The sequence below is a fragment of the Trichoplusia ni genome, chromosome 1, assembly GCF_003590095.1.
Source record: "Trichoplusia ni isolate ovarian cell line Hi5 chromosome 1, tn1, whole genome shotgun sequence".
In the NCBI taxonomy this organism is placed as follows: Eukaryota; Metazoa; Arthropoda; class Insecta; order Lepidoptera; family Noctuidae; genus Trichoplusia; species Trichoplusia ni.
The window spans coordinates 11,283,993-11,302,847 of NC_039478.1; the positions used below are offsets into that span (position 1 = coordinate 11,283,993).

Below are 18,855 nucleotides of genomic sequence, written 5' to 3' on the forward strand. Positions count from 1 at the left end.
AGCTTCTGTAGCTAGTTTGTGAACAATGTGACCATGGTTACCGTGGCAGCAGTGAGCAGTATGCACTTGGAGAGTAAAAAAAAACAGAAGACTTTTCTTAATCCATTTTATTTGTATTATTTCAAATCCTACGATAAAAATCGGCTCTTAATGTATCAAATTTATTGAGAACGTTTAATTTATTTTTTAAGTCATGAGTATTTTTTGTAGTCAAGAAACCGTAAAATTTATTAATAATTATGTCTTTGATCATAAGCTACTGCAATAACAGAATAGGTGACAAACAATAAAATTAAATGTAAATGCTCGATTGCATTTTTACTTTTTTAATGGAACGATCACATTTTTTAACTGTTATCGTATTATTTCTTGTGATGTTGCTTGTTTGTGACTATCATTGATTATTTGTTTTTTTTCTAGTATTGAGTCAGCAGATCGTTACTATCTTATTTCATAATTTCTAAGGGAAACTTTAGCTATATTTACCAGTTCTTACTTAATTTCATTTATCATGGGTGATGAACTATTTCGATCAACATAATTATTTCCTAGTTCATACATCTCTATACTAATTAGCTACTCACAAACAATATCTTAAAATTACACAATGAATTTCTGATCGCTACTGAATAACATCAAAACAATTATACAATGGTTTCTAAAAGATAACTATTAAAATAATACTGGAATAACAAATGTAATAAGTAATTTTAAAATGTTGGACAATAGTTTCCTGAATTTGTATGATGAGCAACCAAAGGTATTCCAATTTATAGTGACTCGAAAAGCAATAGCACGGTAATAACAGTTTTTTTATCGCCAACCGAACTAGTGCCATCTATCGGCCAAGCGTTCGTTCAGCTCTTATATTTAAACATTACTAGTGCGGCTTACTTCCACTCTATAATAATGTCATCATAATATATTATAAATAATTGTAAAAGGAATTCAACTTAATAATTTAGCTCACATCCTCATAAATAACATACTTTGAACAGTTTGAAGGGTAAAATCGAGGGAACTAAATAATTATTACAGATTAGTTGACCGTTCGTTTATTAGGTTTTGTTGCCAAAAATAAACTCGATACATTTACGTTTAAATCACAATAAGCTTGTTAGCTCAAAAACCTTAGGTTTATCAACATTATACAAATTCAAGTCACGTAATCCATTTGCTCGGTAACTAACATTTCTCACTATACGGCTTCAAGGGTTTAAAATCAGCATTCCCGCTCAAATAGGCATCCACGAAGTTCTGCACCGAGTCCGTCGTGATCTCGTCTCCATTCTTCATGGTGACCAGGCGCTGCTTAGGGAAGTCTATGGCAGTCAGCAAGGGGACAGCGTCATCTAGACCAATATGCTCTCGTAACATGTCCGCGCTATCAGTGCCGTCGATCCCGATGTAGAACATGACGTGCTTGAACGGTTTCTTCTTCATTCTGGAGTGGCGGGATGTTGGGTAGTCGAAGTCCATGGTTTCGTCGTCCGACGAGTTCTGGTACGGACAAAAGCCGGGGTACTGGATGCTGCACTCCTCGTAGTAGGATTCCGCCGAGGGTGTGATCACGGATTCCGCGAATTCTATTTCGGAGTCCTCGTCATCTGAAAAATAGGGAAAAGATTTATATAATTGGGCTCTTTAAAATGGGAATTCGTCAAAGTCTTAATAGGTGGCTGTATTCCTTTGGGTTCAATAGGAAATTACTAAAGTTTAATAATAAATAGTTACCTATAAACAGAACGACAGCGGGATGCCGAGCCATCTTCAGCAGAGCTTGTTCTGTGAGCACCGACACCGGCCGCTGCGCCCACGGGAAGTTCTGAAAAAAAAAACGAATGATTGTGACATCTTCTTACTGAGTACCTCCTAGTTGTATGTATGTCGTTGGTAGGTGTGATGCTGTACCATATTATGATTTCATGTTAAATAACCGACTAGATTTAAGAGCAAGAGCGCTGGGTCGTCCAAAATCAAATTTGAAATCGGTTCAAATAGTAATACTAAGTAAGCCTTTTTTGGAGGATGTGTCGCGAAATATTTTTCAATCATAATTATAATTATTTGGAAGAATCCCAAACCAGGACATAATCATTCCGCATATTCCGCGGATCTCAACTAAAAAGTCCTTAGTGAAAGAATCCGAATTGCTCTAAATATCAATGAGCTCTTTTTTTTCTTTATTCCCCACCCTGACCTTTTCTTTTCGTCTTTGTCAAAACGCGAACATCCTTAATCTACCATCAAAACGTTTTAAGATTGATACCCACCACACCAAGCGGATCAGCACTCAGATGATGTCTCCCGTTGGCTGTGAGGATCTTGCCGGCTCCGTCAGTGATGACGAGCGCGGGTATCCCGGCGACGCCCAGCGCGGCCGGCATGGTGACCCGCGCGTCCGCCGCCGACCAGGGCACGGAGAGCGCTCCCACTGAAGATACAGACTGCACTGACCGGTTGTAAGATTGTTCGCTCCTGAAATTTGAGTATTACGGGTAAGTTTTGAGTAGAACTTCCTTGGTATTGTAGTTTGAATAAATATCAGGTTCAGATGATACATTTATATTTAGAAACAAGTGAATATAGATCTGAAGATAGATCTCGATGGCGTGCAATAGGGGAGGCCTATGTCCAGCAGTGGGCGAGTATGGGCTGATGATGAATATGACGCAAAATAGCACTGTCTTACGGGTCTACGTCTAAAAGTAATATTATCGCAGCTTTGTAAATGATTTGCCGCTGTAGAAGTCGTAGGCTGTGACAATTTCACAACTGTAATTCGCTTTTGAGATCTTAGTATACTTTTTATCGTCTCTCACATAAAGTTGCATAAATTATTGAAGAATCAGTATATCACAAATTCAAATCCAGTCTGTATATTATATATTTTCTTATGAGCATTGCTATAAAATACCTACTTTCTTACTTACGAAGGTTTCGTAACATTTCTAGCAAGTAAAACTATAAGTGTCTGCGGTACAAAATGAAAGTAACTTGGCACTTTTTCTAACCCTTCACTAAGGACCTTTTTACTGAGAAAATTGATGCCAGACGTAAATAAATTGCACCTCAACCGGAGATTCGTTTTGTAAATCCCGAAGCTACAGAACTAGAGTAGAAAGACTAGAGAGGCAATGAATACGGATTGCGATTGGATAGCAGCGATCAATTTTAAGTTATCCATTTCAGATTTACAACTTGTCCGAAACTGCAAGATTGAGTTACGTGATTGAACTTTCGATTGCAATCGAAGATTGGTTTTGAATGAAAATATTTGTGACGATGGATCAAGAAACCGTACTAGACAGTTACTCGTGAGCAAACCCTAAAGTTCATTAGACTTTTTTTTACATATAAAAAATAACCACTGCCAAAACTTTATATTTCCTTGCTCCCAAAAAACTTGCTCTACGTAATTATTTGGAGAATTTCAGCCGTTCCTTTACACGCAACGTCTAGACTGATATTATTTATTAGTAAGCGCTGCAGTAGGTCGTAACTAACTGGCTGGTAAAAGCTTTGGAAAAATACAGCTTGAAAACTGAAGATGTACCTACTAATTGTAGGTACTCCGGTAGATAGGTATATCTGGCAAGTAAAAAAAACCTGGTCAAGTGAGGGTTCTGTAAAAATAGGCTTAATAAAATCAGATTGATCAACCATTAAATTTAGGACCGTTCTTATTGTTGATCATTATTTTTGTTGAAAGCGTCAATCTGGAAAGTTGAGTCTCTCTAGTTATCACGGTTCTTGAAAGAGCTTGGTGTCGGACTGAAGGACGAACAGATATTGGACCAGCAGTAGGTAGTATTGTCCCGTTTTAACCTTTTTGGTAGGAAGCCCAAAAATCAGCTCAAACCTGTACTATACACACTTATGAGCTAGGTATGTGGTAAGTAATAAAGTATACTATCATATTATGCTACAGTGACGGTCTTCCAAGAGTTCCCCATGAATTTATGAATGTAGGCCAAGCCTTATCCTCCCCTCCGTCAATAAACGCGGAGAAAATAAGCAAGCCTCGGTATAAATAATAGTATTCTCACAAATTGTATCAAGTTAGTTGGAAGTAACAATAAATTACACACTCTGCCGCTGTCAGCGGAGGCGGGAGCGATCAAATTGCTTTTTTACGACACAACTTTATACGTCGTGGAGTTAGGCCCGAAATACGAAGCTCGGTAGACCGGCCCTTAATATCGGTGTTAAGGTGTAGTATTGCTGATTTATTTTAGACTTTCACGAGTACAGCGCTTGGATTTCAAAGGATCTTGCCTTTCTCAATATTTGATTTTTGATACCGAGCATGGCAGAATGGGTCAGTAAACCTGATGCGTGGTGAAACATCAGTCAATCCACCCAAGTGACAATTCTACAAATTAATGTCGTAAATAATGCTCAAATGTATTTGGTTTGTCTTCTGCCTGTTGTCTCCATACATTATTTTTGAAATTCTTTTGACGTTAAAGATGCATCATGAGGACTTATGAAAAAAATCGATCGAATTTGCTTCATTAGAATACCAACCAGTGGTTTTATTTCGGGCTAAAACAACGAGATGTACGCTGTCAAACCGATTATCGAATTTTACTTTCAAATCTTTACCTAACCTACCTTCATATATCAAGGGCTTTGAAGCACGGAAGGGAACCGTCGTAAATCAATAGGTGTCCAGAACACAACTTTGGGAAAATTACCACCAGTATAATATATTATTCCAATATACCATGGAGGATATATACTCAGTCACTCCATAACTTTGCGATCACAAGGATAAGGTTCGACGTCAGGAAGTCGTTTGTCTCCCAATTTGACGATCAAACTTGACGGTCAAACTTTTCACATTAAACTCATGATGTACAAAGTTATATTCATCGGCAATCCAGCGCTGGCTGTTACGGTCTTTTCGGCGAAGTTATCGTGATCCCTGAGTTTTGCAAGTAATAATGTTTAATGCTCATGATTCTACGTTGTCTGTGGCGTGTTCAACTAAAACAAATTCTTCAAAGTGAGTTGTTAAAGAGTTTGTTTAAACTAATAATTATGCGATCACTGCCCGCCTAGACTTTTCAGCAAGAAGTTTTTAAGGTTTAGCGAGGAAGGTTAAATTTTTGAAGTTTGTTTGTTAAGCTATTTATATGTAGAGGCCTGTATCAGAACCAATAATCACAGGAATTCAGACCAGAAAGATAGATGAACTCTAATAAGTTACTAGCCATATCCCTCAACTAGCTGTTGCCCGCGACTTCGTCCGCGTGGTTAGAAGATATAAGTTAGGAGTTTTTGAACGGAAGCCCTCGATTATGAATAATTTCCCTGTTTTTTCCACATTTTCGATTGTATTTTCGCTCCTATTAGTCGCAACGTGATGGTATATAGCCTAAAACCTTCCTGGGTGAAGGGTCTATACAACACATAAATATTTTTTCAATTTGAACCAGTATTTCTCGAGATTAGCGCAAACAAACTCTTCAGCTTTATATATTAAGTATAGATATAAATCCATCTTTATTTGTAGATTTAAATAAATTTAAGATAACCATTCCATACCTAAGCAGAGCAAAGGATCCCTGACTACTAAAAGATAGGAAAGTGATCGTGCTCTATAAATCGGAAGGAAAATGTGATCCCTTTAGCAATAACGCTCAAACCCCTACATTTTCAAATAAACAAGTTACCCTCGACTCTAAATTGAGTTTACTTCCAAGCGTATCCACCGAGTCAAATAAACATAGACTAGTGACTTCTGGTAACGCAGCAAACATATTTCCCGCCATAATTCACTTGCGCGCCATTACGTACCGACGCGACATGACTCCCGCCAAAATACATATCAAAATAAAACGTGTCTTGACTTCTTTCGTAATACAATTACATTAGCATATACAAGAAAGTTTTTGATTAAATTTTTCGTTGGAATTACAAAACTCTGGATGTGTTATTTTGTTGAATTTGGAGGTTATGTTGTCTTTCCTAGACTGAAGGGTCACGTACAAAGTAAATGTCTTTCGAAATATGAATTGCAAATCTCCCAATTAGATACGTATCTTCTTAGTCCTATTAATGGTAACCACTTAGATCGGAGCAAGCTTAGAATTTATCCTAGATAAAAAAACTTAATCTAAAACATCTTTATACCAATGCATCATTACAGGTCAAAAATGGCCAGAACGCATATTTTGTGCCCTTTGACACAAAAATACACAAAAAGACAGAAAAGAATATCAATGGTATGGAGCATCCATTTTGAATTTTAAATCGATACGACGGAAAATTGGGATGATCCCTATACACGTATAGATATACTTTTATTAATATTGTACAAGGGTAAGTTATGAGGGTGGACCTCGATCACTCCCCTCCTAATGGATGGCGTCCGACGGGGATTATAGGAAATGAGCGGAGTCCACCTGCGAGCCCTAATAACATAATACCGGTGTCTGATGGCGGATTAGTGGAGAACTTTTAGTTCAAGACGCTTCCGTGGAGGTCATAAGTGATGTACTGTGTGAGTAATTAAATTATTTATAGGTTTTCGTAAATGGTTAAGAACTTAAGATAGGGCCAATATCAAGAGGAAGATCGCAAGTTACTGTTAGCGCATAATTAAATTATGTCTACAATAGATCTGAGACTTTATGAGGCATTATAGTTAGCCCTGACATAGGATTAAACTGCGATATAAAAAAAAAGAAAATAAACTCTGCTTGGTAAAAAGTTTCCTCACTTTACATGTCCTACAACGAAAAGGTTTAAAAACAAAATTTTCCCCTATCTTGCAGCCAAAGTAGTGCAGACATCACGTAAGTGGTTTGGTGCGATCTAACTGCCGCTTATCAGGCCCCTGCAGCCGCGTAATCAGCGTTACCCGGCGTTACCCGGTAATACCATAACCGGGCATCCGAATGTAATAAGCACCCTGGCTTACCGGGGCTGTGATAAACCTGAAGGGGTCTGTTTAATGTAATTTGTTGTCTATCTCAGGAAAAAGGTATTTTTCTTCAGTATCTGTGCGCGTGTGCTTTTACTTTGTTCAGTGTTTTTTTTAAACTTTTAACGTTAAACATACTTATAGCGATGATGTCAAAAGTCATTAAATAAGTTATCGAAGAAACAATTTTTCCAAAAAAATCGCCTCGTGACCATACCGCCTAGTCTACTCTATCCATTATTAAGGACTCCAGTTGGGTCCGAAACTAGTCATACTATCCCGATAAAGACTCGTGAGTAAACCGTTATTCCGCATCAAGACTTTTATGTGTTGTTACTGTTTACTATTATGTGTTAAGATTTATAAAATTTATTTTTGAAAAAGCTCTACTAATAGAACATTTCTTTTACCGTATTTTTCTTTGTTGTGTGGGCTCGGAACCTCCTGTTATCTACAGGGAAAACTTATTTGACGGACAACAACAAAAGCCACGGCTTAGTTTCCAAGATAAAAGGACCGTGTGCCCTGTAAAGCCAAGTTTCCCAAGAAAATCATTAAACGAGCTGTAAGGAGTTCCCTCGCATTTTATACCGCTATCACACGTTAGCCCCTCGGCACGGCGGCCATCATGGATATAATCCCGTAACTGAAGGACAATGAAAACCAATGGCCGCCATTTTGACTACGTGACTATTGCAATTTTTAAGATTTGAAAGAAAGTTTCTTGTTTTATCTGTGTAGGAAAATTAAGCTGGATTTTTGTTCTGCGGGGTTTCTATTAAAGTATGATTTTTAAAAAGTTTATGGATATGGAGGAAAGGTAATGTTAAAAAAATGTTTTATAGCATTTTTAAGAATAGATTACCATCTTTTCTTTTTGTTATTTTGCTACTGACATTTTTTTTTCTTGAAACAGCTTAAATTTTTTTTTTGTTTAAAGTAATTTTCTTAACAACTTACGTCCAGCTAAAGTAACTGATTGAGTCATTAATTCCCGATAGCATGTGTAAACAAAATTTACAATATATTCCTGAAGGTAGCTTAAAAATGTATCAAAACGATTGCCTCTACCTTCCACATATTGTTATCTATCCAATTCCCAATATGACTCAGTATAGGCAGTAAGAGAGCAAATCTATTGTCCTTTACAGGATAATCACCGTCCATGCATGCATTCCACTCGAAGGGACCTATTGAATCGTCGTGCACCTTTGTATCCCCTCTCTTCATCGCATCGTAACACGGGTAATAGATTGCTCATGTAAGAGTACTAGCTGTTGCAAGTGGCTCAGGAGTGACGTGGTATGGGAGGGAAATTTTGTCTACTAATAATAGGTACAAAAAAGATACAAAATAACCGAAATTTGTCAAAAAAAATAAAAATGAATTCGTAAGTGTGGGCTAAGCTGTAAAAGCAGACCGATGCATACTTTCTTACCTGCTCCTAATTCTAGGCAATTTTAATACTCTAAACATAATCGTTAATCGATATTTGTATGTTGCGTTCAATTCTAATATATTATCATATTTATTCCCAAAACCTAGTAAAATTATCCTTGGATTCAGACAGACCCTCTGCCAGTCCTATATATATTTACGTAACGTGTATACGTTACGTAATATAGCAACTTATTAATATTCTACATTGAAAGAAGATAAAGGCAAAGCGATTGAACCGTTAACTACGAACAAGATTCACTCGGGGCTCCTAAGAAGGGTTTAGCCCTTCAATATCGGTCGTCCGTTTCTTTGCGAAGCTAAATCCCGGGGAATCTGCTGGAAAGGGGGAAGTCCATTTAATTCAGATTTATTTGCCACCATGAGACCGTGATAAGGCTTTAAAGGGGTTCCTTTGCCTCAAGAGAAGTCGTTTAAAAAAAGAGAGTAATGGCGTTGATTGTAATTTTTTAATTCAATTCGTAAACGTGTTATCACAAAATCGGTCTGCATGAGCTAGTGCGGTAGAGCGGTTATTCAAGTCGAGTAAAAATCAGTAAATACCAAGATTTATCAAAACAAATGTGTTTTAAAAGGCAATTTTGTTTTTAAGTAGTTTTATAGCCTAGTGTTGAAATCAGACAACTATTAAATAAAGTGATCTTGTTTTAATTAAACTTTAATAAGTCTTGGGAATTATTTACGTTTGTTTAATTTAGAATTACTTGTGCAAACAATCTAGCTTTAATTAAGAACTAAGCGCGATTAATTCGAGGGTTGGCTGAATACGATAATACCTTGTTGTGATACGAGATTAAAGCGCGGGTAATTGCGTTTTCCGAATAAATGTGAAAACGTGTATCTTGACGGGAAAAAATGTATATTAAAATATATATTTTTAAGAAATAAGGTTGATAATTTGGTTAATTAGAGTATTCCACAGAATACCACTTACTAATTAGGGTCGATACACTAATATTGGACATGCGTATACCCACAAAGTTATAAGCCTAACTTATCTAAGCAACTAAAAGTACCCATAGTAGGCAGGTATGTTTTCAAAATATTACAAAATTTTCTATTTTTCTTAATCATATTAATAAACTTACTCGAATTTAAAAACAGCTACGTATTTTAAGGTATTAAATGAACACAACAGTCATATAATGATCGTCATGTATCAAATTTATCTCGAGTCATCCAATTTGTGAAACACAATTGTGGGAAATGATTTGTTGCGCCCGCCAGCGTTTTGTACATTGCTCTGACATGCCTATAGCTTATTGTTACACAAAAGTACAAAACCCTACTCGTGTAGCTCCCAGCGATTATGTATCTACTATCTACCGCAAAAAGTTGAGAAACGTTTTGTTGTTATGTGAGAAACGAAGTAATTAATGGTTTTAATTTGAGGAGAGGTTTGGGGCTCGTAGAACTATAAGTCTCTGAGTGTTCGCGATCAAATCGGTTTAAATACATTTAATTGAAAAATCAAAGGTCACGTGACTAATGGAAAAGGAATTAGATTTCCATACATTATTACATATTCAATGAGAGTCATTGTTTGTAAAAAAATGTGAGTCTTAAAGACGTTTTACATCGTACGTCATTTAATAATAGGTTTTCTAATAATATTCTACATTATCTTCTTGTTTTTATCGTGTCTCATTTACCTTTGCTTTAAAATCTCTATAAACATCTTTCGGCTAAGGGAAGTTTAAAAAGAGTCACAAACATAATTTTCTATAACTTTAACGCTTAACTGCACTTACATTTTATATCAAGAACAATTTCCTCAACTTAGCGCGATATTCCCCAGATTATACTCAACATCTATTCAGTCGCATCAAAACAAAATGTCGGCAGCACCGCGTTTATACGTATTTACAACAAATTCCATTTACAACACAAACAAGTGGAGCTGTTGCGGAAAGCCATTCAAAATGGCACGGCTACGCAATTAAATTAAGCCGATGACTGTGTAGGGAGAGGTCGCGTTGCCACGACTGTACGCAGTTCACGCGCAAAACTCCCGCCCTTTTCCACTGACGTTTGTTTTTTTTATGCAAACGTCTACTGGCTTATTATGCCAAGTAAAGGATGATTGAAATGCAATAAGATCTCTGTGAGTATTTTTTTAATGAATAGCTTTTTTAAATGGTCTGAATTTTTTGCTGATTTTATTTTTACAAGCTTTTTGTGTACCTTACAAATTAGGATTACCGCGGGTTTCTATTAGTTTAATCTTTCTTTTGTAGGCAACAGAATACAATTCATCTTCTAAAGCTATTTAACATTTTGTAATTTAATTGATAAATATAGTACCGATATAGGAAAACCAGAATAACGTTTCTTTTATAAATTTTAAAGTGTAGACAAACTAAAAGCAAATTGGTAGAAAGCTTTTCAAAACACCTCCTTTTGCAAGCGTTTTATATTAATTCTGAGAATCTGTGGGTTCTAATTAAATTTAAAACTTCGAAACATCTAGGATACTTGAAAGTTATAAAACTCAGGCATGGAGCCGGGCTCCCTCGGAAACCCTCAGTTTATTACAAGCATTCACTTTTATGCGAGAATTATCTTTTCTGAGGGAAGGCTGTATAAACTTTGTGCTTGGTCCCGTCGAGATAAAAACGAGGTTTATGGACGTAATCATTTTTAGGACACAAGAAATAATGCACTGAAACTAAATTACGTAGCTTTTGTAGTACTGCAGATGTTATAGTCAAAGCTCCTGATTTTTTTACTTATTTTTTTTTGTTACATTTTATAAGCGCAATGATATTGTTTGTGAAAAGAGGTTTCTATCCTTCATACATGTTTATGTACCTACTTAACAAGTTTTTGTTATGCATTAAAATCAAACGAAAGAGTAGTTTAAGTAAAGTACTTCGCGAAATCTTTAGGTATTATAATATTTTTATTAGTATCATATTATTTTTATTTACATTGATTATTATTATTATCGTATACTTGATACGTAGTTAGTATTAATTTTAGTAGATTTAAAGTCGATATAAAATAATGTTGAAATTTGTATTAATAGATATAAGTGTTTAAATAATTATAATTTTACTTTAACTGTCGCATTGGGTGGTACTTACCTGTAAAGATAGTTTTAAGTTGGTGAAGTAAATAAATAAAAAAAATATATTCGTATAGGCCTTAAAATCGCTGGTTCCAAAATGTGTCTGTTCTGTATTCAAATAAAAAATGAAGTGTATTGGCGGCAAACAGATGCAGACTACGCCAATTCCCGCCATTACTGCCTGAAGTATTGCCAGCTCGTAGACAAATGGGTGAAAAACAAATAAATCCCCAATTTAGTGAGCTTGTTTTAATAAAAAATCGTAGCGTTTTGACTGTGTTCAATATTTATTTAGTTGCTAAAGAGTGGGCTTTGAATGTAAAAATACATTTTAAAAGCCTATATTTTATTCAGTTTTCGGTTTAAAGTTTTTTTCAATACATTTTATGTTCGTATTTATTTCACATAATATTTTACATAATATTACAAAATTAACACTATAAGTAAGTTGGCTTCTTGAAATAAAATTAAGAAACTTATACTTATATTTGCTTGTGAAAACGTATTGATATAAAAATAATGTACTTAGCTTTAAGCCTTACCTACAACTTTGTCAAGGCAAAGAAGCCGTCCTTTAAATAAATAAAAAAACCTGTCAAAAGCTTTTTACGTCATCCTGTCATTAGCTCACTCCATCACTGTAAAAATTCATTCACAATTTTCACCGTTTATTCCTCAGTGAAGATTTTCACTTTACAATTTGCCCGCCAAAATTACAAGGCTGAATGTACACTTCCTTTTTACAAGCTTAATAAGCGTCGAAGGGGCAGCCCTATTAATTAGGGCTGTCGCAAGGGTCAAAACAAGAACGATTAATTTTGTGGATCGCTTCTAAGGGAGTTTGGGAGGTAAGGTTGTTACATAATGTGTATTAGCTATATCAAGATTGAGGTTTGGAAACTGTTGTTTTATTTGAGTTTGACAATTTTTAATTATCTTTTTAGAAATAAGTTTTCTTTGTATCCTTAGAATAACAGCCGTATTACAATCAAAAACCTAACAAGGTATGTAATTTTCGTTCTAACTGTCAGAATTGAATATGCCTTTTCTGATAATATAATCTATTATTCAAGTTAAATAAAAGTGATTGATTTTTAACAGAATTAAACATTAACCTGGCTCATATCTTGACTACTTCACCCAACCGTGATAGTATACCAAGATACCAATACCAGTTAAAAAAAAAAAACTCATGTCCCGATTACAAATAATGTTGATTAAAAACGCACTCTCATTACGTCAAAGGTCATGAGGATCACATGTAAATATTGTATCTATATGAATAGTATCGATCGGCAGCCCTAGCCGCCCCTCCATTAGTCTGGCTACCTGTCGGCCCGTCGCGCCTGCCGTCTGCTGACGTCACACTCCATTGAGCATAGGGTGGCAGATGGAAATGGGACTTTGGTATGTTGATAAGTTGATCGAATCGATCAAATGTTAATAGACAAATGTTTTGAGTCTGAGTGTCTTGGGTATGTGATATGAATGTTTGTGAAACCTCCCACGATAAAAGGGTCAAACTAATTAGCGCGGAAGTCATTGCTTTAGTTATACGAGAGTTGTTACTAAAATGACATGGATGTAGTGACTTTTATTTGTCAGTCAGACAGACAGGAGCGAGTCAATAGCGATAGCATTGGAATAAATTAACTTATTTTCCCGAGAATGACAATAATGCACTTCCTCCTACTTCCCTGTGATCTCTGGTCACCCCTTCATATTGCCAGCGCCAGACTAGGGGAGCTCTCGATAGATATTGTAATACATTATTGTGAATGTTTCTGTGTTTGCTGACATAGATTGAAATCGAGAAGAATTCTCATTTCCAATACAGGTTTAAATCTTTGTTCGATTTTCATGGAAATGGAATATTATCAGGATGGCGGAGAAAATTGTTTAGTATAAAAGAGACCTAGAGAAAATCTAGATATTTTTGTTTATAAACTTTTTATTTTGAACAAAAACTCGTTTCCTTATAAACGTTTTTGGACTAGAGCCATATATGCCAGCGGAACCATGTGTAACTATATGCTTCCAAATAAATGGAATCTTGTAAAACGCTCTTTATTTAACCAAGCATTAAAATGACTACATACAGGTATTTCGCTACGACGTGTACACACAAACCTACAAAACAGTATATTACATTGGTGTTCAATCGATTGATTCAACCAACACAGGATTAATAGCTGACTGGACTGATTGATTGGAAGCAACACGCAATCGTGGCGTCACTCGATTAGAGATAGCTACGTGTTGACCACAGCAGAATGCAAAAGTAAGAATTTGGGTTATATTCTGAAAACCGGTTGATCGCTGAACATTTATAGCAGGCTTCGTTCCTTAGTATCTTGTAACATGGTTGAAGTTTAGGTTTTAATTAAGCCAGTTATGTTTTATAACTGGCTTAATTAAAACCTAAAAAAACATATGACCTTACTAAATTTTACTATACTACTGCGTGTTTTCCCAGAAGTAATAAAAAAAACACTTTCGAAAAAACGTTTTCTTTTTCAGCAATAGTAGTTTACGATAGTAGTAGGCCAGTTTACGATACTAGTATCATAAAATATATGTATACGAATAGAACAAATAGTTCAACAAATTCTAGTATTTCTAGCAACATAATCTTGATCTAATAACAAATTCATTTCCCCTAGGTGTGATGCCGCGAGGGTTCTTAAGATGGTAATCACAGTTTATTTTTATTTCAATGGCGGGGCACTTGTGTCTATTTTGCATTGATTTCCCTTCGGACAGGCAATGATTACGCTCGGATTAAAGTGAAGGTAAGAAAACCTTATTACAATCTGAACCTCGTAGCGATATTATGTAGTTTAAGTGATGTAATAATAAAATGTGACCAATTATATTGCTGTGCAAGTAATATAACTAAATGATGGAATCACAGTAGTATGAATAATTTGTTTAAGCCCTTCAGTAGCCCTGGTTTCCTTTCTAAAGTAAATATTTCTTCTCTTTTTAACATTAAGTTTAAACTTAAGAAAGTGCATGACTCTCTTTCCCTAAACGACTACAGATTAAAATCTCATACACTTTTACAAAAATGTCATCGGCATAATGTCACACGCCTAAGACATGCGTGCCATCATAAAAAAACTGTCACTTGCATAGTGATGCGCCTTCGTTATAAGATCAAAGGCATACAGCCAGACGCCAGCGGAGCATGACGCGGCTATCGCATCCCTTTGAGGGGGTTAATGAGAGCCCGCTTATGTCGCGTCTTAGTACATGTAGTTGTATGAAGATACGGAAATTAAAACGGAGGGACTTTGTAAAGTTTTCAATCACGGAACAGTAGTTTTCAGTACACAAGACACTATAAATAAATATTGAAAATGGGGATATTTTTTAAGGAGATAATTTATCCAGACAATTTTATTGTAGATACAAAAACTATAAAAATAGTGATAAAATTAATTTTACACCATATGCGTTTTCAATTCATCATTTATTTACGTTATGCACCAATCTCAGATCTTAGTTATCCTAAAATACTTGACATCTTATTTCTTCTGCAACAAAATCTAATAACCTATTTAAGGATTTCTTAGCTTCTTTTAATAGCACGTTAAGAAATCATTATAGCAGACTTCAACTAACTTCAATCTCATCAGCTTGAAATTTCAAATCCCATCCACAACTTGAATTGCAAAAAGTAAAGCTCATGTAATGACAAGTTCACATCAAAGCTTTAGACAGGAACCCTTTGAAGATATTAATGAGAACTGTCATCAATTCCATAGTTTTAATAAAGAGAGAATTCTATGACATGGATTCAATATGGATGCCATACAGACATCGACAATCAACGCTTTCACTTTGAAACTTTTTTGTTCCCACAAAATGGCGGAATGAATTTGAAAATGGAATTTAATCTTTTGCGTAGTCAGGGTATTCTTGATTTGGTGGGGGAGTGTAATTGTTTTTTAATTTTGTGTGGCTAAGTTCTTTTTACGTACGCTTGTAAGCGGAATTCCTTATTTGATATTCAAATGAGTTATTTAAAAAGTTTTTTAATTAAAATTTTTGACTATGGTGGTGGAGTAGGTGTCAAAATAAAGATGGTTGTTTAGAATACTGTATGCCTAGATTAAAAGCAGATATTCATGTAAAACTTCTGATTACATTATTGATTTTTAAGTATTCTCCGTATCACTATTTACAAGAACCCATTAGTAAAACTAAAACTAGGAATTCATTAAATGCTATGTAAGTCAGTAGCCGTAAGTAATTGAGCGCAGGTGGGCTGGGGACTAGGGCCAGGGCTCAAACAATCCTAACTGCCGACTACCGCCCGAATACTTGAATTTTAATGATCAAACTATTTCAGAGTTACCACTTTCCACTGAAACTTTATTCAACTAACCGATTTTACTTTTTTAGAGTAGAATAAAATTCCGCTACGCATGGAAAATATACGAAGAGTGAGGTAGTTGTTAACAAAAATCTACACTCTTTTATGTTATGAGAAGTTGTAAACTCTACCACTAGAGCTTCAAGTTATATTATTAAAATTATTATTGAGGTGTGAAAGAGAGACGCCACTCTAAAACGTACAGGTATAAGTGCAGCCCGCTTTCACATCCGTAACTTTATTCCTTTTAGTGGTGGTATATTTATTTCAAACCTAAGAGATCTACTATAGCCTCATAAACGACGTTGCTACTGTATGTTACCATGTATGTTATCATCGACATGATAAAATCGTTCCCAAAAGGGTTTGAACTTAACCAATAAATCACGACAATGTTTGCAACAGATTTCAATACTCATCAAAACAATAAAGAACCCGCCAAAAAAATAACCTCAAACATTTCAGAATTTGTGCACGCAAAATAATACTTTATAGTCTTCTACTTAAGGTCTAAAACACATCTTTCGGTGGCAAAAACTTAAAACACCCTCTTTTTAGTAAGAAAAACAAGTAATAAGTCTGAAAATTCCGGAGTCAATTTAATCAATTCACGAAATGTTTGCAAAAAGCCCCGGTGCCCGAGCCCGATCGGGCGGCAAGCAAATGGAATCAATTTGTTATAACGACACTGTCTTGACTATGAATACTGCATTGGATAGGGTTACCATGGAATATGAAATTTTAATACATCGAAATTATATTTCAAATGATGTAATTATACTTAAAGACCTTGTTTTTTTATGATATGCTTGGAAAATGAGGAGAAGAATCGCCTGATATAAAACAATTACCGCCGCCAATGGATACAAGCAACACCAGAGGAGTCACAAGATGCAGGCCTTTTGAAAAGGCATACGCTCTTTCCTTAAAGATAGACATTGTTTAAAAGCATCACAGATAAGTCTAGTGTATTTAAAAATAAAGGTCATAGGTGAAGGTGGTAGCCAGCCTCCGTTATCACTAAAAATACTAGAAATATTGAAACCGGACACAAACTGACGACACGTAAAGTAAGGTAAATAAAAGTTAAACCTTAGTGTCATAAAATTATGTCACTGTAACTGTCATTTGACATGCAAGGAACCAATATTCGTCAGTCAGTATTCCAAGATTTTTCGACGAAAAAAAAGTGTAAAGAATTTAAGGTTTTTTTTCCTTTAATAAGGAAACCTCTTTTATTTATTTATATAATAGCTTATTTTTCTGTCCTGTTATTGTCCCAGTTTCCACAGCCTGGTCACCCTAGCTAAGAGTGTCTAACTCGAGAAGCTCTCGGAAGCGGCCTTATTTATTATTCAGTATGCAAACTGTCTTATTTGTGTAAATAATATACAAATGTTTATTTATATATGTAGGATTTCATGTACCTGAAGAATATAAAGACTGAATACTGATTTTTCGTTATAATTGAATTAAGTTATTAGTTTTTTTTTTATTACCTAATAATATGAAATACTTTTTGAACGTCAAAAAGTCACATTATCTACTTATATAGACACCATCTCGTGTCGCCCTCCCTTAAGGGTGCGGTGAACGAATACTTTTCCATACAAACGTAATACCAAAATCATTGTCGCTACGAACATATCACCGACTTAAAGTTATGTTATTCGGATACAGACGGTATTTATCTAGGTTCCTATTAAACTTTTAGTTTGAAACATTCACTATTTACGAAATGCGAGCGAATTGCATTTCGTATATTTTAACACCGCTAACAGCATGTTTTCAACTTAATATTTCTGTACTTAAAACATTAATATTCTTAATATCCTTTTAATAGGAACACAGATTATATAGTCTTGTTGCAATTTATCAAAAAAAAAGTGGACATATAATAAGTTTTCATTCATAATTTTTGGTATTACGGAACACAACCAAATTTATCACAAATCTGGAACCATATTATCGCTGTCGCATGTCTCACCAACGTCCAACACGCTATGTTTGTGTGCGTGTACGCACTGCTCGTGGCATGCGCTGGCGTTGGGTTCGACATTATAACTATTAGGTAGTTTACCGATGTAAAAGATTGTTTTGTTGTTTATAGTTAAATAAAGTATTCATTTTTGACGACGACGTAATAAGTGATTATTAAAATTAATAGTTAAATAAATTTAATAATTTGGATGGGGTAGAGCGAGGGCGAGCACATAGGTTTTGTTTACTTTTTGTCTGCTTTACTCTGGTATAGCGCGCCTAGATTAATACCTACTCTGTCAATGTTAATTGGATTTCTCCTTTACTTTAAATTTGAGTGTTATAATGTATTTGTTGTAGCATTTGAATTTGAAATTATGGTTTCAAGACTAAATAGCAAAAATATATATTTGTCAAGGTTTTTTGACACTTTCATTCAATTTGACTACACGGATAGCCGAGCGGTTGAGGTCATCCCGCCTAAACCACTGGGCGCGACGTGTCGCGGGTTTGATCCCCGTGTAGGACAAGCGTTTGTGTGATTCACGAATGCTTGTTCTGAGGCTAGGTGTCTTTGTGCATGTGAATTGTATGTTTGTGAAAGCCCCGCAACACATGGATTAAATTCCTTAGTGCGGGAGTAGCTTTTTAACAAAAAAGAAAGAAAAAAAATCTGTTATATCTGTAAGCACTTTAAGAAGACGAAGAACTGATTTTAATGAAATTTGGCACAGTACCTACTACGTAGTACGTACCTACAAGCAAAGTAAAATTTTAACAAAGTATGAAAAAAAAAAACCGTTTTAATCCCTACTAATATTCCCTCCTATACCTAATATTATAAATGCAAAAGTAACTCTGTCTGTCTGGCTGTTACGCCTTCACGTCTAAACCACCGAACTGATTTTAATGAAATTTGGTACAGAGATAGAATTGACCTTGAGAAAGAACATAGGATAGTTTTTATCCCGGACTTTTGAAGAGTTCTCTTTCTTGGAAACGCGATATAACCGACATCGACGCGGACGAAGC

At 35.3% G+C, this 18,855-nt stretch overlaps 1 protein-coding gene and 1 long non-coding RNA gene across 2 annotated transcripts in view; one reads left to right on the forward strand and one right to left on the reverse strand.

Annotated features, from left to right (window-relative positions):
• Window positions 1-92: 92 nt before the first annotated feature.
• LOC113494531 (nucleoredoxin-like) overlaps window positions 93-18,855 on the reverse strand; it is a 51,731-nt gene continuing 32,968 nt past the window's right edge. The window contains exons 4-6 of the mRNA XM_026872922.1: window positions 2,274-2,478; window positions 1,735-1,825; window positions 93-1,607 (exon numbers count right to left, since the gene is read on the reverse strand). Coding sequence (XP_026728723.1) covers window positions 1,186-1,607; window positions 1,735-1,825; window positions 2,274-2,478 — 718 coding nt within the window. The 3' untranslated portion in view covers window positions 93-1,185. The remainder of the gene's footprint in view (window positions 1,608-1,734; window positions 1,826-2,273; window positions 2,479-18,855) is intronic.
• LOC113494583 lies at window positions 11,917-14,254 on the forward strand. The gene is made up of 2 exons (XR_003400660.1): window positions 11,917-13,743; window positions 14,126-14,254. It is a non-coding gene; the product is annotated as an uncharacterized LOC113494583 (long non-coding RNA).